The sequence below is a fragment of the Simochromis diagramma genome, unplaced genomic scaffold, assembly GCF_900408965.1.
Source record: "Simochromis diagramma unplaced genomic scaffold, fSimDia1.1 OVJJ01000603.1, whole genome shotgun sequence".
NCBI lineage: Eukaryota > Metazoa > Chordata > Actinopteri > Cichliformes > Cichlidae > Simochromis > Simochromis diagramma.
The window spans coordinates 2,830,476-2,855,412 of record NW_024387414.1 but is presented as its reverse complement, the minus strand read 5'-3'; the positions used below and the strand labels follow the sequence as shown (position 1 = coordinate 2,855,412).

The following is a 24,937-nucleotide window of genomic DNA, read 5'->3' as shown; positions in this document are numbered from 1 at the left end:
AAAAATCCTTCACAAGACCAGAGGTATTCTAAACCTACCGAGCGACATTAATGATGAAAATGTCAGAAGTAAAAAACTTCCCAGAGTATCGAATGTTTTACTGCTGTAACTGAAACCAGCAGAAAGAACATAAAGCACTGAAACTCTGGGGTGGAGCCGACTTTTAGTCCAGTACTGCACCGTTTGAGAACACTTCAAATTATGTTTACTTTACTAACATTTATTTTAGTGATGTCTGATATTCTGAAGGAGAACTGTAAAATAAATGTCAAGTAAAAATATAATATTTCGTCTTAAATGAGATGGAGCAGAAGGATAAAGTAGCATAAATTACTGTGTATTATAGTATTTCTGTGCACTGCTAAGGTACATTACAGTGTACAGGTGTAGTTTAAAAACATCTGTCCACTGATTGGTGGTTGCATTCTGAGGGCGTTTTAGGTTCTGTTACTCTGCACAGTCTTGAGTAACAGTATCAGACGTAATGAAGCAACGTTTCCCTCAGACATTAAAAGTAAAGCATCAAAAGAGTAAAGCAGGTAGAATAAAGAAGCACGGAGACAGGTGGGCTCATTCAGAAAAACACTCCTCACATTTATTGACTCTTGGATCTCTGGGCCGAAGCCCAAGCTAACACACATTTGGCACAAAGACAGACACGATTCATTGGATTTTTCCAAACAACGGCCCGAATCACAGGCCTAACAGACGAAGACCTGCCGCTGTGCAGAACGTTCCCCCGTCTCAGAGATTCAGGCATCACTGCGGCAACGATCGACTGGACACGGCGAGGTCATCCCCTCGCATCCACCGCATCAGCTCCAGGTTCAAGTATGTTTACAGTGCGAAGACCTCTCTACAAGCAGCAACATGTTTCCTGTTATCACGGCTGCACCACGAGGCGACAGCAGAGACGAAGCAGATCACAGCAGCCTGCTGCAGCCACTCAGCGTGCACTTCACTCCGTCTTAATTCAGGTCTTTGCACTTCAGTTATTTACACATGCGCTGCTACTTTGTGTTAGCTTTTTCAAGGGGTAGCTTCAGCCTAACATGCAACGAGGAAGGAAAAAGAACAGAAGAAAGACCAAAATGTCTGGTTTGTGCTTGGGGTGCCAACTTTACCCCTGTGTGAAGTTACAAAAACAGGATGCCACAAAAAATATGTATCGGTCGTTTTAAAGCAAAGCTGATTATTTTTTGAATCAAAACATTACAGGATTCTGAGATGTTCTCAGGCGCTTCGTTTTAAATGAAGGACAAAATAAAAATGTGTCAGTTCAGCGAGCTGGAACAGGCGTTGGCGTGTTTACTGAGGTTGAGATGTTGACATTTCTGTGAGTCAGGTGGCTTTGCAAAGACTTTTATTTACTCTGAATGTCTTAAATCCTGCACTCTAGTAAAACGAAAAACCTAACAGCAGCTATACTGTTAGGCAGGGAGTTTCAACTTAAAGATTAATAAACTGAAAATGAAAATTCTTTGGAAAATAAAGAAACTGTAACCTTCTTCCATCCTGCAGCTTCCTGTGTGACACTCACAGAGTTTTATAATTAGCTCACTCCGGCTGAAATGTTTTGAAGTGCAGGTCAAAGCTGGATGTCGCTTCTGGGTCTGAAAAGTGAAGCCAGTGCAGAGCGTATTATGTCTAATGGCCAGCAGGGGGCGTCTCCTCTAATTGTAAAAACAAAACCCTATATTTGGATTTGTATGTACATGATTATTCTATATTTATTACGGCACGTTCCTGATGCGTGCATCGTCTAAAACTCTGGTTTCAAGTTTTACTGAATACAACACGATGTTCATTTTGGAAATTATGGTTCCCTTTAAACTAAAACAGAGGATAAAGCCGGCTATGATTTACGGCACAGCTCTCTTGCGACTGTCAGAGCCACCTCAGCCCGAGGCTTCAAACACAATGCTGTCTTTTATATACAGTCTATGGAGCATCAGCACTGTGGAGAACAGTGAGATCTCATGTCAGTTTTTTGTTCTGTGTGCTTTCTGGATCGAGAGGCCGACGGGACTTTGAGGGTGAAGCTGAGCGGCTGCAGATGCTGCAGATTTGTGATCGGCTGACAGAGTAAAAGCAGCTCGATGAGACGTTAAGGCAAAAAAACATTCTTTGGCAAAACAAGAGAAAACTAAAGAAACATCACACAAACATGTTTGCCTGCTGGTGGGATAAGAACGTGCGGACGGCCCGGAGACTGTTGTCCACCTCCACACACACACACACACACACACACACACACACACACACACACACACACACACACACACACACACACACACACACACACACACACACACACACACACACACAGAGAAAAACACGTGCAGTAAGACATGAACACTGAATCAACACACAGCTGAACACAGACACGACAGAGTAAGGCAGTTACAGACGGACGCACGCCATAGATATGTTCATTATGCTTGTTATTACACACTTTGGTCATTTAAAATAAACTATTCTGTAGATTTTATATGTCTGCAGTTTTACAAAATACATTTTCAGATTTTTACGGTTTACGAGCAGCTTTGACAGAATAAATACACACATTCAGATTCGGAGCAAAGCAAAGAACTCTGTCAGAAAAGCTTCTATCAGCTCAGGTTAAAGGGTGGCAGCAGGTGGAGGCCTTAACCCCTCTGTGCAGCAGCGCCCCCTGCTGCTGTCTGCAGTTGGGTTTTACAATCTGCACCAGAAAATTTGCCTCAACCAGCAACTGATTAAAGGACATTTAAAGGGAAAAAAAAACCTCTGAATTTGTGAAGGTATTTGATTAGTAACAAATCAACATTAAACAGGTAAAATCAGGCCCAAGTCAGCAGCTGCAGAGAGGGGTTTGAATGCACTTTGCTACAACCAAGGACCAAGGATTATTTTTATTGTTTTATTCATAATCTGTGATTATATTGCACTCACTATGTCACTTATAACTCCTTCACTTTGTAATAAACTACATAAAATATGAAATTGTCCTCCAACTTGCAATCAAATGGACTTTGTTAATGTCCATCTGCAGCAAGAATATGCTGATACGTGATTACGTAGTCATAAATTGCGGATTTGATCAATAACACACAGATTTTCCTACGCAGACCTACAGCAGAGCAGCAGTGAGACAGAGCTGATTCTGTCCATGAGGCCACACAGAGATCAGACGGTTCACGTACAGACTCAAACAGACAGTGAAAGGATCAACTAAAGAAGTTTGTCTGCAGGACTTTCTGACAGAAAGACAAAGGCCACTTTGACTTCACGGCCCTGGTAGTGCTTTTAAAGTTACTTATAACTCTCTCCCTGTTTGCCATCCACTCTCAGACATCAGGATAAATAAAGCTGGCAAACATGTTTATGAGAGAGAAGAGCTGACAGGAAGCTGCATATATAATCTTTACTAGAACGCTGATGTTTAAGGTGCCTCGGTTTTATGCCCACTGTGAGGACATCCATCTGTGGTGCTAGCGGTAGAGCTTTGTCTGATAATCACTGGGTTGGCAGGTTGATTCTAGGCTTGAGTCCCTCCGGATGGTGAACAGATAGTTAGTGTTTTGTGGCCTCTCCACTTTTAAAATGAATCAGAAAGCCTTGAAGGGAAACTTCTCTTGGCTCTGGACTTAGATGTTGATTAGCCTGCCACTAAAAATAGCTCCAAATAAATACACTATGTCCTCCTGTTTATCTGATAAAACTACAGAGAGCTTTCTGAAGGAATTACCAAACCTTTTCAGAAAGCTTTAAGGCTTCAGCACTGGGCTCAGAGCTGAGAGCCACAGACTGAGAAGAAACGATCCTGATGAAACAGCAGCAGGAACTCAGCTAATTCACTCAATCATGTCCAAAAACTACAACCACGTGGATCTTTGGAGTACCATCAGTCTGACCCCCTTTACCCTGCTTTGAGGTCAAAAGACAAAACTCTGCATTTTTGAGGAAAATGAAAAGGCTAAAGAGGCGGAGACAGGAAGCTGAAAGCCACGAGAGACACATAAACACACAGCTGCTTTGAGTCTGAACATGAGATCTGATAAAATCTGTAACATCACACCGTTCACCTGCCTAACAGTCACCTGAATCTGAACACCTGTCTGCACCTGTGTCGGCTGGTGACGCGCAGATCAAAAGCAGCAGGTGACCTCTGACCTCTGCAGGTTGGTCACATGGAGCTCAGGCTACAGGAGAGAAGATCGGACCTGCTAAGAGGTGCAGCTGTGGGAGGATGGATGATGAGCTAGTTTCCTATTGGATGGCCTAACAGGAAGCACATCACCTGATGTCTGTGAGTATCCTGAAGCTGCTGATTGGTGGAGTCCAGCCCTGCTCTGCAGGTGGCTGATGTTCCACTGATCTGTGATCTGCTGTTACAGTTGGGTGGGGCCTCTGCTGTGAGGCTCAGGAGGGGGCGATGTCACCAGGCTCCTCAGGTACACACAGGGGGTCCTCCTCCTCCCAGAGCCAGGGGCGGAGCTAGGTGGCGGTGGTGGAGGCGGCAATGGCCCGGGGGGCTTCAGGGAAGACATGAGCGGCTGCATCTCCGCAGCCACTCCCCCTTCCACGTCCTCTTCTTCTTCCTCCTCCTCCTTCTTCTTGTCTGGGAAGAGGAACGAGCCCTGAGACACCTGAGGTCCGATGGAGAAAGTGCTGCCCGCTGCGCTGCCGGGTGGCGTGTAGGAAGCTGGGCGGGGTCCACCCAGCCTGGAGAGGGCGCTCACCCGTGGGTGGACGGGCTCAGCAGGGGCCGGTGGGGAAGAGATGCTCTCCAGAGAGGAGATGCTCTGGTTCCAGGCCTGCTGGAGGTCCACTGGGATGATCTTTGTGGCCTCCAAAGACACGCAGGGGGGAGGCGAGCCCAGACTGCCTTTCCACGGCAAATGACTGTCCTCACTGGTTGGTGAGGAGGGTGCGGGTGGTGGTGAGGGCGGTGCAGGTGGTGGTGGTGGTAGTAGCGGAATTTGACACCCTTCCAGAGCTGCTGGCACTGAAGGATGAGACACAACAGGGGGATAGTTACCGAGCAGCGAGGCTTGAAAGACTTAAAGGTTCATACTTCATACATAGGAGGAGATTCTGATTCTGCTTTTAGTTAGTCATGTGACTTTAATCAGACGTTCACCTCAGGGACTGCAAATCAAAGATGGATGTAGCTTCTGGATCCAATAAGTAAAGCCAAGACTGAAGTGCCCAAAATCTGCAGTCTTCCTAGCAGCCAGCAGGGGGCGACCCCTCTGTTTTCTACAAGAAGTCTGGCTCAGTTAAAGTCTATGAGAACATGTCCCTAAAACTCACTTAATCTGTTAGCTCAGTAAACACTTCCTGATGACTTCACAGCTTTATTTGCTGGTTCAGTTCATTTTGTGAATGCAACATGATTTTAATTTTGTAATTTATGGTCCAAGGGCCGCTGTCCTGCAGGTTTTAGATGTGCCCTTGGTCCAACACAGCTGATTTAAATGTCTAAATGACCTCCTCAACATGTCTTGTAATGTCCTGGTAATGAAATAATCATTTGATTCAGTTGTGTTGACCCAGGGTGAGATCTAAAACCTGCAGGACACCAGTTCCTTGAGGCCTGGAGTTGCCCACCCCTGCTTTAAAGCATGTCTTCCTTCGGATTAATAAGTTGCTACATTATGAGCTTACTGTGTCCCTCTGTCTGCCACTCCACTCCTCACTTATTACATCCAGATTCACACACACACAAGAGAGTCTGAGGTCCACTGAGTTTTTGAGTGACACAGTGACGTTTTACCCGATTTGGGTCGCTGCTTTGGCGTCTCGGCCTTCCGAGCTATGAAGGTGATCCCGACGTCTTCGTCTTTCTCTGGATCTGAATGTTCAGCTTTGTCCTCCGTCTCCACGGGAACAACCACCGGATCTGAACACAAAGACAGAGAATCACGTCTGCTGATAGGTGGAGACATTAAAATCCTCTCTGATGGCAGAGGGATCTTTCCTTAGACGCTCAGAGCAGATGTGTGGATGCGTTGGTAAGTAGAAAGAGCCCGCTGAGGCTGCAGCGCTCTCTCTTTATCTGCGTTACCTTTGTCCTGCCAGCTGACGTTACGTCTGGGTTTATCGCTGCCGTCCTCCTTGACGTCGGATCCTCGCCGCTGTTGAAAGGGGAGAGAGCAAACGCAGTGAGCCACAACAGGAAGCAGCCGGCCTTCAATCAGCAGTCCTTCGTGACAGACAGCGGTAAAAGCCTCTGCGCTGTAATCCACCAACCGTTTCGCAGTCTCAAATATCATGTTACAGTTAAACAGACTGACGCAGGGATCCATGTGCACGTTTAGACATCTTTGTGAGGACAGAAAATTGGATTGCTACTATACTTGTGGGGACAAAGTGCCCGTCCCCACAAGTTTAAGACTCAAAATCTCTTTAAAACCTTTAAACGTTGTCTCTCTCTTTCATCTTCCAGCTGCGTCACTCAGTATGAACGTTTACAAAAGTCTAAAATATAGATTTCCTTGGACCCGTCCAACGACCGATCCACCACGTGTCCATAGTAATCTGCGGACCGCACCGTGTCATTTAGAGGGCTGTTAGTGGTAAAATGGGATTCTTTGTGAAAACAGGTTCACTCCAGAATGTCTTTTTCTTTCTTTGTTTTTAAGAAATAATCCAGTCATTTTCTGTCCGTCTGGTTCTTTCTGTTTACTGAGCTTTCCGCACAGGTAGTCCGCTGCATCATGTCTGCATAAATAAAGCTGAATGAATAACTCGCACCTCCATAATCAGCTTCGCCCACACGACACAAACAGTGAAATTTCGCCATCCAGCCGATCCGTCAGCCTCTCTGTGATATTATGGACCTGAGCTGGAAACTACTGAGCTTACAGAAGATATACGCCCGATAAAAATGCTCGATTTGGAGCAACGGTGAGAACAGATGCAGGTACTGCATGATGTGCACTTTAAGTCCCAAAACAAGCCCAGTGAGAGCAGAGCAAAGCCAAGCTTTAAACAACTGATGGGGCGATCGTGGCTCAAGAGTTGGGCGTTCGCCTTGTAATCGGAAGGTTGCCGGTTCGAGCCCCGGTCGTTGTGTCCTTGGGCAAGACACTTCACCCGCTGCCTACTGGTGGTGGTCAGTGTTCGGCAGCCTCGCCTCTGTCAGTGCGCCCCAGGGTGGCTGTGGCTACAACGTAGCTTGTCATCACCAGTGTGTGAATGTGTGTGTGAATGGGTGGATGACTGGATGTGTAAAGCGCTTTGGGGTCCTTAGGGACTAGTAAAGCGCTATACAAATACAGGCCATTTACCATAACTGATCAGTGCACAATGAGGCTCACTGACTCACTCATTTCACAACACAATGACACTGTTTGTCTTCATAATCTTTACCCATAAAAATTTTGCTGTGACACCAAAGGAAACATTTTCCAGCTACAGTACAGTAGATGTAGAAGTAGAAACACTTTATGAAGTACATCTACTGTACTGTATTTTCCTCCATCATCATCATCATCATCATCAGGAGTCATCTGATCATTCCAGATCCATTCAGTCCAAACAGAGCAGGTCATGGGTTTTCTCTTGATTAAAAAAAATACATTGTTCATGCTCAGAAAAGTGATTCTTAATCTCAAGCATTTCACTTCCTGGTTCATTAAAGGTGAAAAAAAAATCCCAACCAAACTAAACAACTGCAAAAACCAGTCTGTAACGACAGCTGTTATTCCAGCATCACAATCATTCTGTTTAACAAGTAAGACCGAGGACCCTGGGACCGACTAAATCCTGGAACAGTCTAAAAGCTGTTCCTAAAAAACTGGCGTCTGGTGCACTAAGCCGAACTTTATGTTTTCTCTGGACTTTGGTTAAAGCTTGTTTTGGTGACTGATGCGTCTCACCTTTTTCAGGCTGCGCTCCTTCTTGTGGCGTTTGTATCGGGTGGATTTGAAGGTCTCCATGCGGCTCCTCATGTTCCTCTGAAACACCTCCCGGTCCTGGCGCTCCTGCTCCCCCAGCGGCATGAAGTGACGACTGTAGTGGGACTGATACTGAACACAGAGGACACCAGCACTCAAACACATTTCATTTCCCAGTGAGACCTGCTCCCCTGTCCTGATCTTCTTTAAAGATCTCAATAATGACTTTAAAGACCCTGAAACATCTTGAGTGCTCTCCAACACAATCTCCACAACTTTAAGAAACCTTGGGGCTCCAAGAAGGGAAAAACTTACCCGTCTCCTGGGTTTGTACAGGTTTCCAGCGAGGACATGGTGCGTCTCCATGTCCTCCTCCACTTTGGCTCCAGGAATGTTATCGATGACCTGGAGGTCCAGACACACACCGCTGCCGTTCTCACGTCTGGAACAGACAAACATCAGCGAGCATTCAGGCCAGTCAGAACTGAAAAGCTCACAAAGAGTTTGATAATTCACTTATCAAAGGGCACAGGGTGAAACCTGAAACTTTTAGTAGTCTGGCAGGGCAGATTTTGCAGTCATGTGACTCACAGATAGTTTGTGACGTTGGTGACTTCGGGGAACGAGGCTCTGCTGGCCATCGAGGGCAGAGACAGTCTGGCTGAGGTCAGGACGTTCCCACCCTACACACACACACACACACACACACACACACACACACACTCTTCAAAACACGTCTTACTGCAGGTGCACTACTTGCAAATCACCTGGTGGTACAGTTTGGTGGTTCAAACGAAGTGGTGACCTCCACAAAATCAAATGAAACCAACAGCGAAGCACCAAAACTTGCAGTTCCTTTAATGACCACCAGAGGCCCCAGCACTGAGTCAGTCATAAACAGTATTCAATCTGAGACCCTCCTCATTTGTTACAACCCACAGTTAATGTTATTGTAAACATTTTTGTGGTTTTCTGACAGGCAAAGGGACATTTCACCCTGAAGTCGAGTTTTTCCTTGAAAGGAGCCACCTGAGGAATTCCAAGCATGTCCCACTGGGAGGAAGCTCCAGGGTAGACCCAGAGTGGATATTCCCACCTGTTGTGCTGTTTATCCATCAAACTAAAAGTCTGTTTCCAGAAACGCTGACCTGGTTTCTAAGAAGTTTTCTGTTGGAAAAATGATAAAGTTACTGAATTTTTAAATGCTGCGTATGGAAGTTCAGAATCCTATTTTGGGATGGATTTTTAGGGGTGGAGATTTTTGTGCTCTCCTAAAAACACGTATGATGGATCGTCATATAATAAAAAGGCTGTCTCGATGTGAAGCAGCGTTCTGCTTCATGAAACGTTCCCGTTTTCCTCATAAATCTGGTCCAGGGGTTTTCCTCGTCTCAGCTGGTGGGCTGATAAATAAAACTCACCTCTGCTCTGACTCTAATGTCGGCCTCACGGGGGGACTGAGCGTTAGCCTGGAGGCCCCTCACTGAGTTTCAGGCTGATTTATTAAAACGCTCAGCTTGTGCAGGTGCGGGTCAGACTGTTTGTGTTTCACTCTGCTGAACAGGAAAGTTCACAGTCGTGAAAGGAGACGCCAACAAGTCCAAAATCAGAGCCAGCTCAGTCTGAGAACACTGAGACAGAATTTAAAGGAAGGACCTTAAAACTGGAAGATCTTCAAAGCCATAAAAGAGACGATTTCATGTCTTTTCACAGGCAATTTATCTCCAAAGGTGGGAAACTCTTTTGTCAGAGAGGTCAGTGTAGTTATTCTTCTTCTTCTTTCAGCTGGTTCCTTCAGGGGTCACCACAGCAGATCATCTGCCTCCATGTCACACATTCCCAGCATCCTCTTCTGTCACACCCACGCTCTGCACGTCCTCCTCCTCTGCAGTCTTCCTCTTTTCCTCCTGCCTGTTAGCTCCATCCTCCTTATATATCGCTCTCCCTGCTCTGCCTCTGTCTCTGATGTACTACTGCAGGTCTCACTGCCATCCTGTAAACCTTCGCTTTCACACTTGCTGCTGTCTTCTGTCACAACTCAACTCTGACACTCGTCTCCACCCACTCCACCCTGCCTGCACTCTCTTCTTCACCTCTCTCAAGCACCGTCCTCTCTGTTAATCACAGCGTTAAACTAGAACAGGAAAAAAATTATAAAAAAGCAAGTAGAGCAGAATGAAATAAAACAGAATAATACAAAATACAGTGTCTCAATAAGTAAAAGCTAAATAAAATAATACAATGAAAGATAACATTCCTGAATGAAATAAAAGTTCATAGAAAAAAAATCATTTTCTAAATATTTTCAAATTATATTTTCAAAGTAAAAACAAATGATGCTGTTTTCTTAATGCGTCTGGATTTGTATGAACTGATGCTCAGGGATCGACGAGTCTCTGTCATATTTTGAATGTTTCTAAAGTGTCGTCTTCCTCCTACACACAGCAAACCTCTGTCAGCTTCACACTGAAGCCTACTGGCTCTAATTCTTGGTTTAGTTCTCCACCTGGTGGCTTTCAGAGGAACTGACAGAGACGGGACGTCATCGCTCATCAGTCCATGAAATATGCAAGTCACTGTCAGCAGAGAGGGATTATACCTCGTCGTTTACGGGCACGTGTGTGGTTCTCTTTATGAATCTGGTCCCTTTCGTTTTCATTTTCTGAAAGTTTTCAGTGTTGGCAAAACCAAAAGCCATAACTGACTTTCATACATGTTATTGATATAAAACTACGATAGATGTAAAGCTGACACGCTTTAAAACTCTCTCGATGTGACAGTGAAGGACTTGCTGGCTGCTTTCCTTCTTTACACTTAATGTTAGTAATGCTTGGATGGTTTTTCCGACCTGGTCGATGACGCTGATGGCGTCTCTGATGTTGATCTTCTGATAAGCCTCCCACAGTTCACTCTTCCTGTAGACGGACTTCCTCAGCAGCAGCTTACTCAGGTAGTTCTTGTCAAACTGCTCCCACCTGAGCTCAGACAGGGCGACAGGTATGAAACACTTTGTCTCTGCAGCTTCCTCTGATGTTGCTGTAACATTGCAGTGATGTCGGGGACACTCACTTGTCTCTCCAGTGGTGATATCCCTGCAGTCCTGCGATGTCCTCCACCGCAGTCAGAATGTGGTCGAAGGCCTGGAGACAAAACATTAATGAGAAGGGCGAAGGTGAAGAAGGTGAAGAAGGTGAAGACGGTGAAGAAGAAGAGGAAAGGGGGAAGAAAAAGAAGTCACCCTCTCGTGGATCTCCTCGTTGATGGTAGGCTTCCTGTTGGTGGCACGAGGAACTTTGAGCCACTTCACCAGCGGTTTGATGGTCAGACCCTGATGACGAGAGAAGAGTCTCAGAGAGCTTCTGGTCAAAAGTATGTGGACACCTCCCCCAGGACCTTCTGTTTTGCTTCCAGTCTAGCATTTTAATCTCAAAGAGACATTTAGCAAACCCACCAAACCAGAGCCATCTATCTTCGCTGTACACGCGTCTGAATCCATTAAAGGTGGATTTACCAGCACCGGATTCTCCTGTGATGGAAGATTTAGTGGAATTTTCTTTTGCTTTTCTAAATATTCCTGAGCCTTGTAGCAGTGTTTTTGCCTTCTGGTGCTTCTTTTTGTACATATTAGATGAATTTAATGTATACTTTATTGATCCCTGTGGGGAAATTCCTCTCTGGATTTAACCCATTCACTCTATATAAGTATAAGCACTGATTCCACGACATTACAGTGGAGCTAAAACTGGTGCAGTATAGCCCTGCCTCATGTCTCGGCCCCCCCGGAAGACTCACAGCCTCTGAAGCAGTGTTCCAGGTTCTTCTACTGTTTCTCTAAAACAGCCCAATAAACTTGAGAAGTGATTTGGTCATAATCCAGAGATGAGTCAGCGTTATCCACGTCTAAGTCATGTTTTCGTTATTATCTAAGCGATAAACCATCATCTGTTGCACTCAGACGGTAACTCATTAACAGAAGACATTTGTGGGAATCACCACCGGCTGCTGAGGTCCGTGATTCATGATGGGAATCAAAGGTCCTTCAGCCTCAACGTCAACTCATGACTTACACCAAAGTATACTCTTTAGATTTAGTGTTTAGAATAGAACAGAATAGACTAAACAGACGCTAACTCAGTCGGCTGCTTCTGATTCCAGGGGATCCTTTTAGCTGGAAATGCTTATTCTATCTAAATTAAGATGATATCAAACACATGCATGTGTGATTAACACCTAAGATGATGGAAGGATGAATCTGTGAGTCCTCCTAACAGCCTGAAGCAGACACAGTTAATGCTGGGTCCTCATTTTGATTGGTTGCTTGGCAGTTGACTCCGTTGGGTGACTTATAATGATGGTGAGAAGGCCTTAAATGGGTTTTTTTGGAACCCAAAAACAATTCCTGTTTGTTATCTGCAGAGGCTTCGAAGCACACTGAGTGCAGCATGAAGGACAGGGATGGTTGGACCTGCTGCTAAAGTCTGTTTCACTAAAACTTCCAAAAAATCCACGTAAGAACTAAAGTATCAGCCGAGTCCGACTTTCCTCCAATTTCCTCGATAATTTCACCACTGAATGTGAAATTAAAGGACACTCTATAACATCGACAAACTCGTTTCTGTTTTTTAAAACACTTAACTTGTGACAGATTCCAGGTCTGACACATCAGATCAACAAGCGAGGCAAATTTCAGTCAGTCGGCAGCCAGTTAGTGAGAAAAACAGAAAAATGGCTGAAGCGAACAGACGCTAATCGGTCAAATTTAAGGGGGGAGGGGAGCAGGGCAACCTCAGGTCGCCCTTTAGCCACGCCCCTGCTCCCATCTGTGCAGAATAGTGTAACTCACTGGTGTCAAACTAAATTTAATCTGTGTAAAAGTCACGGCGTGGGTCACCTGACCTCACTCGTGTGCTCGTCTGTCTTTCAGGGAGGGCGCTGAACGCCGTCATTCCTACCTGAAACATGACGGTGAAGAAGACGACCACGATCGTCGTTGCGACGAAGTAATCCTTGGCTTTGACTTGCTCGCCGTCTAGCAGTACCACCAGGGCGAACGCCACTGCTCCTCGAAGGCCGCCATATGACATCACCACCTGGTCGATCTTCTCCAGTGGCACGAGGCGGAAGCGGTTCAGGACCCAGGTCTGACCAACCACACCTGGAGAAGGAAGGACGACAGTTTCACCTGTGTGCTGCATGAAATATCTTAATTTAAGGGTGGAGATGATTCGACATATTTTCTGGATTCAATTTAAATTCTGCGCGCCTCCTCTCAGCAGGGAGAGGTGGAGCAGGAGGGGGAAAAGCCTTAAAGGTTAAAAAGGTTTTTCTCTGTCTGATACGAGTGTGACATTTGAGCGTGCTCAGTTAAAGATCAGCCATGCAAAAGGTCACCGCAGGAAAAGCAAACAGAAAAGGACAAAGCTGGTTTATTTCATCAGTGATCATCGAGCAGATGCTCCATATTTTTCTGCTTTTCCGTGAAGCCGCCGTCTCCTCGCACTCTGAAACATATCCTAGTAAGATGCTGAACTATTTTAAGACACGATGGAAACCGACTGACCGACAGCTCTGAAAATGAAGATGAAGACGAGGGTGCAGGACACCAGGCCCGTGTCCCAGGCCCACTTTGACTTGTCCACAGCTGAGATGCCCAGGAAGATGAAGATGATGGTCTCTGCGATGCTGGCCAGAGTCTTCATGGTGTACTTCACCGTGGTTCGAGACTTCTGGGAAATGTTGGCCTCCACATATTTGTTGGCCCCGATGCCACAAAAGGTCATGCTGAGATGTGACAAAAAGACAAAGTGAGACATGCTGTAAAACTTAAAATCAGACCAGAGTTGATACAAAAGATGGATGGAAATGTTTTTGATTTTGCAACCAGAGAAGTCGCCATCTGCTGATGATCAGAAAGAATGCAGATTTGCGACACCTTAGACCCAGAACCCGCTCCATCTGTTGTACACTGGTAGTTCTGATTTATAGAGGATGGACTTACGACAGGATGGCGGACAGGGAGAAGAGCTCGGCGGTCAGGTAGGCCAAGTAGACCATCAGGAAGACGAGGAGCGGCTCGATGATCCGGACTTTCTTGGTGAAGCGAGTGATGAAGCCCAGGATGACGGCAAAGATCAGACCCACCATAGTCCCCCCGATACTGACGATGAGGAAGGAGGCTGCAGGAGAGGAGGAGGACGTAAGTCACAGGACTCAGGTTTAAGTCAAAGTTTGATCCTTTCTGTGGACTCACCGACTCCTTTGAAGTAATCTGCTGTCTGCACATTCTCTGCTCCCACTTCCACAAAGGAAATGTAGACTTTATATAAAACCTGCAGAACACAGACAGGTTTAGACTGTAGGTGTTTGGAGGTCTGAGCCCACGGACGGTCTAATGTTTAGTGATCTGCGTCTCGGGAAAATCAGTTAAAGTGCAAGTGCTTAATAGCACCACAAGGTGGAGCCTCATTCGCTCACAGACTAACAGAGGTCATCATGTATGACCAGGCAGCAACCTTTGACCCCGGAGCTGATAAATGAAGCCATCATGAGGTGATAAAAACTGTAGTTCCTTGAGTGGCCACTTGAGGCTGACTTCAAAAAGAGAGTCATTCCCCCAATAAACGGTTTCCATTTATAGCTAATTATTTTGTTTTGTTGTTTTTTGTACCTCACCTGTATAGATTTTGTTCACATTTAAGGACTGGCAGCCTCAGCCGGCGGTTCTCTGCTCAGCTTCACCTCAACTTAATTAAGTTTTTAATATACTCAGTGTCTCAGCAGTGTGGAGGTTCACACGTATTGCTTCACACGCAAAAGATTCCAGATTTGAAAGCAGGAGGTGACACAGAGCAGCCTCAGGGGTCACAGGCTGCTGCACTCCGAGTGTCAGCCCCGTGGGAAGGTTGTGTCAGGTGGGGCACGTGCTGCAAAAAATCTGCTCCCAATTATTGCAGCTTCGTTTTCTGCGGCTTCCCTTTGGGAAACCTCTCAAGAAGAACTCTAATACAATCAAGATGAAGAAACATGTTGTTGCTGTTCTGTTCACTGCCAGGTCACCTCTGTACGGTGCATTTTTGAACGTACTGCCCAACACTAGTGATAACCAGCTGGATATCAGCTCACTTCACTGGGTTATATTGCTTTCTTTTTTATTGTCCTGCAGTGGAAACCCCCTCCCTGCTTTTCAAACACTGATTTCATGTCCTCTGCTCTCTAAGCTGATTCACACAGTATGAATCTCCACTTTATACCCACAAATAATCATTTCACAGCAGGAATTCCAGGCATTCTTACTGTTTACAGGACCTTAATGTGCTGCGTGACAACAGTAAATTATAGCGTGCGGCTTCGGGGAAGCATGCAGCACTCAGGCTGAGCCTGAACAGTAATAACTGTGATGTGAAGCGATTGAGCAGCATTAGTGAGCGGCCAGCCTGAGAAAATGAACTCCTTCCTTCGTCCTGTGCTTGCAGGTCGTGGCTGCAGTGCTCCCACACTTTGGATTTTTCCATTTCTTGGTGGGATTAGCTCAGATTCGGAGTGCTGCTGAGGATTAGACAGTTGCAGTGTTAATCTCCTCACAACTGATTAATCTCAGCTTTCTCAAACAATAAATGTGAGAAAATGTGAAGGTTCTGCTCTTCTGTCCTGGTCCGTGTTCATCACGCGGCTCTGCTGCTCCGATTCACCAGATTCTGTCTCTTCTCTGTCTCTCTTGATGTGGAGTAACATCGTAAATCAGCGGACCTGCTGCCGCTCAGACCGGCACCAGCACCCACACTCGACCTTTCACTGCCACCATCACTTCATACAAATGCAACAAGTGGAGTATGAAGTTCAGGAAACGATATGTTCGCACAAACACGGCCCACAGTGCGTCCTTGTGTGCTAGTCATTGTTGACCTTGTAAGCCGCTCTGTTGCCACAGCAACACACCTGACATGATGAGGCATGTGTGAGAGCGTGTGTGTGTGTGTGTGTGTGTGTGTGCAGCTCTGCCTTAACATATCATGTGTTTCTGTGCTGGTTTTACACCTACTGTGGGGACGTACGTCTGTTTGCCACATTGTGGGACACAAAGCAGTAAAGTGCTCAATTTTAAGATGTGTTTTGAACAGGAAAATACTGTGTGGAGATGCACGTGTGTGTTGTTTATTCTTTATCGTAATTTAAGTTAGAAAATATGACCTTTGATATCAAGAACTGTTTTGCAAATGTGTCAGCAGAGATTTCACAGACTGAAAAGAAAGAAAACACATACATACAGAAAATAAGTTTACACATGTATCAGAGTTTCTGGTGATATAATCACGATATAAAAACTTGTATTATTATTGGAGTCTTTCAGGATTGGGTGATAAGTTAAAATTTTAACACCATCAGTAACGATAACCAGCTGGTGATTGTTATTGATGCATGTGTGCGTGCCACTTTCCATCCCCCGTCCCTTGTGCCTGACGGACTGTGTGTGGTTCTCACCACGGTGACGGCGTCGTTGACCAGTGACTCTCCAAACACGATGATGAAGAGCGTTTCATTGACGTGAACCTCCTCGAACACGGCCAGCACCGCCACGGGGTCGACGGCTGAGATCAAGGCGCCGAACAGCAGGAAGTCCAACATTTCGGCCTGCACGTGCTCATCTGCAGGGACACGCGGGAAATATGAAGAGACGGGACAACACAACAATAACAGGAAGTTTCCAGTTTTAAACGAAGCAACTTTAACATTTTAAAGGAAATTATTCTGCGCCACTGCTTCTCAGATGGTCGGGGAACTCTGTCAGTACTGTGTTTGCAATGATTACGAAATCTATCACAAACCAGTGAAGACAACAGAGAGTTCAGAAGAGAGTGCAGGTAGGGTGGAGTGGGTGGAGATGAGTGTCGGGGGTGATTTGTGACAAAAGGATAGCAGCAAGAGTGAAAGAGGAAGACCTCAGAGAGAACATGCAGGGGGCTGGTGTGACAGAGGAGGAGACGGAGGCAGATGAGCTTCTGTGGGGAAGGAGAGGTGATATGTGTTCGTTTACTCGCTGTCATATATAAATCGTGCTCATGAGTAAGAAGCATGACCACGACCATGATATACATGACCAAAGTAAGTAATGAGGTCAGCACACGTCTAAAAAAACCTGTGAGAAACGAAGAGTTAAAGGACGAGGAGGTACAGCGGCTCGTTTCAGACAGAGGATGGACCGGAGGGACACACCGAAGCCCAACATGACAACATAAATAAGGACTATGTTGAAATTTGGATTACGGAAAGCTGCTCTCACTGAGTCCAGAAAATAACAATAAAGGTGGAAATGAGCACCATGAATCTCCTTTAGAGGCACTTAATGTACTGTAAATTTACTGCTGTGTGTTTGTCCTGAACAAATGCTGTTCGCTGGCACATTTAACTCAAATTTATTCACAAGTTATTTCTGTTTCCTGGAAAGAGGCGCTGCCTTAAAGGCTAAACTCAGAGAACAACAAACTGATTGCTGTAAAGAGCTCGGATTGAGGGCAGACTATAAATCCTCTACACAGAGGTGGGGCTATGCAGGACTGCAGATGCACACCTGTGACCTATGACCCCTGCACCCACAGCACTGACCTATGAACCCCAGCAGTTTGGCAGCGTACAGGGAGAACCCGGTGCAGAAGGCGTTCCACAGCGTTCCCACCACAGCGTATGTCAGGATGGCTCCCAGGTTGTCGAAGAAGAGCCTGGCCGGCATGAAGTATCCGGCATCACCCACGATGGTCGGCAGCAGGAAGAGGAAGAAGAGGCTGGGCTCTAGCTGGTATAGCTGCTTCTTATTGGCTATGAGGACGACCCCGCCCAGGACCAGACCCAGCAGGATCAGCATGCAGCTCTCTGGGACCACGGTGGTGAAGCGCTGGGAGAAGTGGAACACTGCAGGACAAGATACACCGATTACAAAACAAGGCATGAAAAAGTTTGCATGACTTCGTTAAGTTTAATTATTTATCTGCTTTTCTTAATTTACCTTCTCTACCTTCTGTTTCCTGCAACAGCTCCTCTTTGTTCCTTCTGCTACTAAATCCTATGTCAGCTCTATTTTTCTCCACCTGCTTGGCTCCGCAAACATCTGACTCTGCAGCTCCTGACTCGTGCTTCATTTTAGACAGGTCTGCAGGTGTGAACACGGACATGTGTCGCACGTGTGCCGAGATGTGAGGAGGCAATTATTTGCTCTCTGAATTGTTGATATTTTTGCAGTTGATGAAACACATAAACAAAAATCAGCGCTGCCTTTGTGGCCTTGGACATGCAGTTAGGAATCCATCAAGGCCTGCGGTGAGTCACAACAAGACACACACACACACACACACGCTGGTGATGCTCCTCATAAATCAGGACAAAGGGAAAAAACATCAAAGCCTGAACGAACATACTGTGTGCGTCTGTTTCCATGATGATTCATTTACACCAATCAGAAGGCTCTGCTCCATCAGCCAGGGCTGGATCACCATCCAGACAAACTGGGAGTCAGAGGAGCCTCTGACTTCCTCGTTATCATTTCAGTCGACAAAATTTGATCAGCTGAAGCAGAATGAAGCAGAACTACAACTGATCCTACAAGTCAGACGAACCCAGAACCTTCAACTGCATCATCATCATCATCGTCGTGCTTCCTGAATATTCTGCAGACTTTGATACTGAACTTTTCCAACTGAAATAAGTCTTTTTAAACAGGGTAACTCTGCATTTTACTTAAGCTGGTCATCGGGATCAATGCGCCGTGTTCTCCATGGATAACAGCGCTGGGTCATCCTCACACTGAATCCTCCACATACACACATGGAGCATCAGCTGAATAAAATAACAAAACATGAACAAAACTTTAAACTTCATGTGTGAATGAGCGTTCTGCCTGACTCACATATATGAACGGATATGTGTGTGACGCTCTTACAGAAAGCAGTTCAGTTACATGGTGTACTCGTACACGACTCTGTGCTCTGGATAACAGATAGCAGAGGAGGCACAACAAGAGGAGCGACAGAGGCAGCGACACAGTCCTTCAGCTCACTGCAAAGAACTTTTGCAGAACTTTTCTAATTTTTCTAACCAACATCATAAGATAACGTCTGTCGATCTTTGAGCTTCTGGGTTTGTGTCTTAACACTTTAAAACCTGAACCATGAAATAATTACTTAGTTTGTCAAACAGAGTGTTAAATTAAACTTTCTGACAATTTAATTAACTATTCGTTTGCATATACTGTACGAGTTTTAATTTGTAACATTTTTATTGCAATTTATTTTGTTTTTTGGGGGAAAGACACACAAATGATGTAAAAGTATCAAAAACTCAAATTCTCATGATACACTTTACATTAAAGGCTTAAACTTGGATTATTTTTAATAGCCAACAGCAGGCAACTTCTCTGATTGCAAAGAAAGACGTGTGAGTGTGTAGAAGGGAAACGTTATTCTACTGCCTCTGTGAGCTATGACTCCAGCGAGCGCTTTTCTGATTATTATTAGTTAGAAGTATGATTGGATACGAGTGAAGTTACTCTCGATTTCTCAGTCGGATCTGCCCGGGTTTCAAACTCCAACACACCAACTGGGAAAACACTGATTTTGAAGCTTTACATCAGGACTTAACAAACGATGACCGTGGTCATATTTTTTATATGCTATGCTCAATAAACTAACTGCTGTGCATTCAATGAACACATTTAATAAACTATATTTAACAAATAAAATGTAATAAAATAACAATGCAGCCCATAAATGTTGAGTTAAGAGAGAGCTCGTTGTCTGAACAACATCAGTCTGAAATAAAATCCTAGATTTTGGTGCTTGACGCTTCATTGCTTGTTTCAAGAGAAGCATGTTTAATATTTGCTTTGTACAGTAGTACACACACACACACACACACACACACACACACAGCTGAACCACCTACACACCAGACGCACAGCGAGGACAAAAAACACTGAGAACATTCATCTGCTCAACATGACGTCCAGACATGGCCATTTATACACCACACATCCAAAGCAGCTCTGAAAACAGAGACTGACAGCGTCTGAGTCTGATTCCTCAGAGCTGCAGAGCTCCACCACTACAACTCATCCCTGAGGCTTGTCTAAGGAGCTTGGAAAGAAAAGCGTCTGGACTTCTTTAGGTTAGGTCCAGCTTTTCTTTCCAAGCTCCTTAGACTACGATGACCTGGATGACTGAGAACCTTCACAGACATCGCTGAGGCTTCATCACCATCAATCTACACACATACGGTGGTTTATTCTGACTCACTGCAACATGAATCGCCCCTCTGCCAAATAAAATCTAGAGCAACAAACACTGATTCATCCACTGCAGAAAATAGTCCCCAAAATGGTCTATTAACTCCTAAATGATAGTGAACAGTCTCTTAAAGAAATGACTGAGCCTAAAGTTTATATATCTGTTATGGAGGTTTGACTTTTGAAGATCAAAAGCTTAAAAGTTTTAGCTTTAAGAATGTTAAAAGACACCAGGAAAGAGCACATTTGTTTGAGACCGTCTTCAGTGTCGGATTAACCCACCCGTGGCGCTCTGTGAGCCTGGAAGAATCTCACAGTGACAGGAAACGGGGAATTTAACAGTAGATGCTTGTGTTCGGCTTTAACGACAGGAAGAACACGCAAGAGATCACCAGACCTGCTGATTTATGTCTAAATGATCTGAATGTGTGCAGCCAGCTAGAACAGAGCCACAGTGTGTGTCTGTGTGCACGCATGTGTGTGTCACTAACATTACCACATTAGTAAGCAGTATGTATAGCATGTGCGTATCATTGTCTTGCAATGCAGTGACTCACCAGCAGCTTGGGAAGTATTTATGTCAACAGGTATTCCTCATGTTGCGGGGACTTAAATGTGCGATCATGCTATGGGGACGAGTCATTTTAACAGGGACGAAAGCGTCAAATTTTTAAGGTGAATGCAGCATTTAATGTTCGAGTTTGTCTCCAGGAAGTGAATGAGAGTCATGGAAACATGGCTGTGTGTGTGTGTGTACCTGTTCAGACGTCTTTGTGGGGACCAAAAATTGGAACCTTACTATACTTATGGGGACCAACAGTCACTTATGGGGACCAACAGTCTGTCCTCACGAGTTTGAAGGCATTTCTGAGATTCAAAACGTGGTTTTAGTGTCAGGGTTACAATTAGGTTATGCTTAGGTTTAGGCATTCATTTCGAAGGTTAAGTTTAGAGTTATTGTAAGCGGCTAGGGTAAGTGTTATGTCAATTAGATGTCCTCACTAAGATATCAAAACGAGAATGTGTGTGTGTCAGTTAAAGTCCTGCTGCTCTGAAACACTGAAGCTTTCGAGGACCGAGGTTCAAAGGTTTCTTTGTTCTTTTCACATTTTAATACTACATAAAGTTTATTGTTCATTACTATTAATGTTTAGCAGACGTGGCCAGTTCTTGGCTGATGAACAGACTCATCAACCCACTCATCCAAGCACACACGCCACATAAGCGACCTCTTACTCTACCTACAGGGACTCCTTCAGTTGTGTCAAGACGGAGACAGCTTGGGGAAACTGGGGTTTCCTCCGGGATATGGACCCGGGACCTCAAGAAACCCAAAGATTAAGGATCATTCCTCTACGCTCTTCTTTCATCTACTCCTGTGCTTGTTGCTCCCTGTCAGTGGGACCCTTTCCAGCTGAAAGTGGGCTCTAACAAGATGCTGAGGTGCTGGGGTAGCACCGGTTCAACAGGATGCAGCTGATATTGAGCGGTTAGTAAGCTACTTGCCCCACGGGTTCAGGTTTCGCCAACTAAACTACTCTGTTGTGGAGAAAAGAAGCACTCACTTTAATATTGGGCTTTGAAACTCTTTGAAGTGTATTTAGGCAGCAGTGGGAGTCCTCTTGTGGTATATGCCAACCACAATCCTCTTATTTTTGCACACTGTAGAGAACACAGATCAGCACATGATGAGAAGGTGCTCATTTTAACAGCTCTGCCAGCTGGATGTCCAACATTATGTCTGTTTAGTTTTTTTTATTTTGGGAGTTTTCTTCTTCAGTTCTCTTAAAAGTGCTTTTTAGGTACCAAGCTGCTGAGAACAGAATTGGTGAAGGTAACCTTAGTATCTTCATAAATACATTTGTTAGTTTTAATGACTGAAGTAACAGCTGGTGTCACTTTTGCTATGTAATCATAACAAAACAGAACCAGCCATATTTCAGACAGAAAGGGTGTAGGTCGAAGCAACAGCTTCTGTACACCTACCCCTCATACATATTACACAGTTTAACCAACCGTGAAGTGATTGCTACGAGTCAGTACGTAGAAGAGTCAGATAAAAATTTATGTCCAGAAACAGACATCAATAGCTGAAACGTGCTGTCGATGTTAAAAACTGTTAAATTTGAACATTTACAGTGATGCAAAACCAACAAATACCACCAATACTACTGATAATAATAAATGTTATACTTAATATTATGTTGTACAGCACTGATTTATTGCTGTGGCCTCATTTATCTGGAGTCTTTATTTCTTTTTATGAAAACAATATAATGACTGATTCTGTTCATGTTTTATTCACTAAATATGATTTTCCTATTTTGAACTTGGTGATATCTCAGTTTTCTGATCTCGCTTCTTTTTATGACCTCCATTTATCGTCTAATCTAATCCCCAAGAAACTAAATGTGTTTTATTACTTCGACAACTTGTTTATCATCTGAAGATTAGTTTTATTTCTGTCTTGTGTCTGGGTGGCTCATTTTTAAACTAAGCGAATAATCAGAAATAATCAGATAGATATAAATAAAAGTTGTTCAACACTGGATTAATTAACATGAAAAGAAGGCGCTGTATGGAAGGCCTCAGCTTTGACGATTTCCTTTGGGTTTCTGTAATATTACTTAGAAATCCAACCTTTATTAAAAATGTACACAGAAGAAGAACATTTCATATGCAATCAAAATCTTAAAAAGCTCAGTTATTTTAGTGTGTACAGATGCCATTTGATTAAACTTGGTCTTTTATCGAGTTGTTCAGCATGTACAGTGACTGATAAAGATTTCATAGGAGAACTGTGAGGCTAAAACCAGCAGTTAGTTCTTCCTCCTTATCTAAAACTCCAATCATTACTTTCAAACCCAGAAAATATTTTAAACTCTTGTTTCTTCGATTACAAAAGTGTTCATTATCAGAGAAAACTATAAAAGAAGGAAATTATCCCAAGCTGAGTAGGAGACCCCACTGGGGCATACTGCTAAAATAGCGTGGTCACTTGTTGGTTAATATTATTAGTAAAATATTACAATTATTGGCAGTTATAAGTGTCTTCGTTTTAAAAAAGAAAATATTTGTTACTTATTTTTTCAACCATTTAATGAATTAAGCCATCAGCTCAAAGTCACCATCAGTAATGAGCCTAATTCTTCTTTTAAAGTTGTTCTAAAAACCCTGGTAACAATCAAACAAAAAAAAAAAAACATTTACTTTTGCTTTTCTCTACCATTTTTTAAAATTATTATTATTATTTTGGTAGCTGACAATAATCAGGGTTAGAAACATCACCAATGATTTAGACATCAGTGTTTACTATATCAAAAATGGGGTGGGTTCGGGGGGGCCCAGCAGGAACTTTGTGGCCCGTGGCTCCGCAGCAGGTGAGTCCGGCAGTGGCTGCAGCCATTCCCTGACTCTCATTAAACTTCCAGTCTGGTTCCAGCTGCAGTAAGGAGACCAGTGAAGTTCCAGTCTGTGTACTGGTGCTGGGAAACAAACACACACAAACACACACACACTTACAGATCTTGGCCACGCTGGCCACCAGTAGCCAGATGGCGATGATGTACGGGGTCTGGACGTAGCTCCACTCCCACTGGACCACCCGGTACCCGCCGCCGTGATGATGATCATGCTCCCCTGCGTCTTCCTCCTTTCCGGTGCCGGTCGGCTCCTCTGCAGCGGACCGGGCCAAGGCGACGCCGGGCGCCCCGTATTCCGCCCCGGGCTGCGGGAGGAGGAGCGGCGGGGCGGAGGGAGAGGCGGGGACCGGTGGAGAGAAGCCGAGCCCCGGCCCCCGGAGCGGCGGAGCGCCCGTCCCGGGCAGGTCGGCGGCGGCGGCCGGCAGCAGGAGCAGCATCAGTCCGAGCGGCAGCATCTCGTCCCTGGAGCTCAGCGGGCGGACATCCTCCGAGTCTTTATATACACACCGGGACACGGAGAGGACGCGGAGCGAGGCCGGGAGCCGGTTTACAACATCAACAACACACGCGCGCGCATGGACCCACGCTCACACACACTCAGACTCCGGTAAGACACGGAGGAGGGGACACCGGAGCCGGCATGTGACCCGCCCAGTCCCCCTTTAAAGAGACGGAGACACTGCAGGTGAAGCTCTCCTCCTGACTGACTCACAGCTGATGCTCGGTACCGATAGGCTATGACGTCACACATCAATACTGCTCGGCGTGACGTCAGATTTTCAGTTCATTGACATGTTTGAACTTTGCAAACATCTGGTGATTGTAGATTGTAGCTTGCCATCACCAGTGTGTGAATGGGTGGATGACTGGTTGTGTAAAGCGCTTTGGGGTCCTTAGGGACTAGAAAAGCGCTATACAAATACAGGCCATTTACCATTTTACCATCCCTCCCCCCCTTTTTCTTTTTTTCCTTTCCGTGTTGTTCAAGTGTGCTCTGCTCCTTTGGGAGGATTACTGAGGAGGAGCACGAGGAGGTGATCTGGAGAAACATGGTGAAGGGGCAGAGCCAGCTTGGGGGAGAAAGAAAACACTGAATGAGAAGACATGAGGTCACATCTGGGTCATTCTCCAGCAGAAGGAAAAACTATGTGAAGATTTAATAAATGTATGAACAGATGTGATCATCTTGTAAAACCAGAACATGAACAAATTAAACTACAGTCCTCACCCAAAACAGCACAGTGTAAAGCAGGCTCATGATTAAATGACAGCCTCCCGAAACAGACTGTATATAGAAGATGGGAGTGATAATCGTGTCAACTCGCTGGTCAGTAAAGTCCAAGGAGTAGATGTGACTCGGG

General features: G+C 45.0%; 1 protein-coding gene across 1 annotated transcript; it reads right to left on the bottom strand.

Annotated features, from left to right (window-relative positions):
• Positions 1-569: 569 nt before the first annotated feature.
• Positions 570-24,472, bottom strand: slc9a5 (solute carrier family 9 member A5). Its single transcript, XM_040011480.1, has 16 exons — positions 23,677-24,472; positions 17,487-17,789; positions 16,365-16,528; positions 14,137-14,215; positions 13,885-14,062; positions 13,447-13,667; positions 12,839-13,041; positions 11,125-11,214; positions 10,956-11,026; positions 10,735-10,861; positions 8,478-8,569; positions 8,202-8,328; positions 7,869-8,018; positions 6,053-6,122; positions 5,762-5,887; positions 570-4,990 (listed from the first exon to the last, which is right to left on the bottom strand). The coding sequence occupies exons 1-16, from the start codon at positions 24,029-24,031 to the stop codon at positions 4,374-4,376; spliced, it is 2,973 nt and encodes a 990-aa protein (XP_039867414.1). The 5' UTR covers positions 24,032-24,472; the 3' UTR covers positions 570-4,373.
• Between the last annotated feature and the right edge of the window lie 465 nt (positions 24,473-24,937).

Coding starts and splice junctions, on each gene's coding strand:
- slc9a5 (XM_040011480.1), bottom strand. CDS start 24,031: ATGCTGCCGCTCGGACTGATGCTGCTCCTGCTGCCGGCCGCCGCCGCC. Junction 8,570..10,734: donor CCATCAGCGTCATCGACCAG/GTCGGAAAAACC, acceptor GTGTGTGTGTAG/GGTGGGAACGTCCTGACCTC. Junction 8,329..8,477: donor ACCAACGTCACAAACTATCT/GTGAGTCACATG, acceptor TGTCTGTTCCAG/ACGTGAGAACGGCAGCGGTG.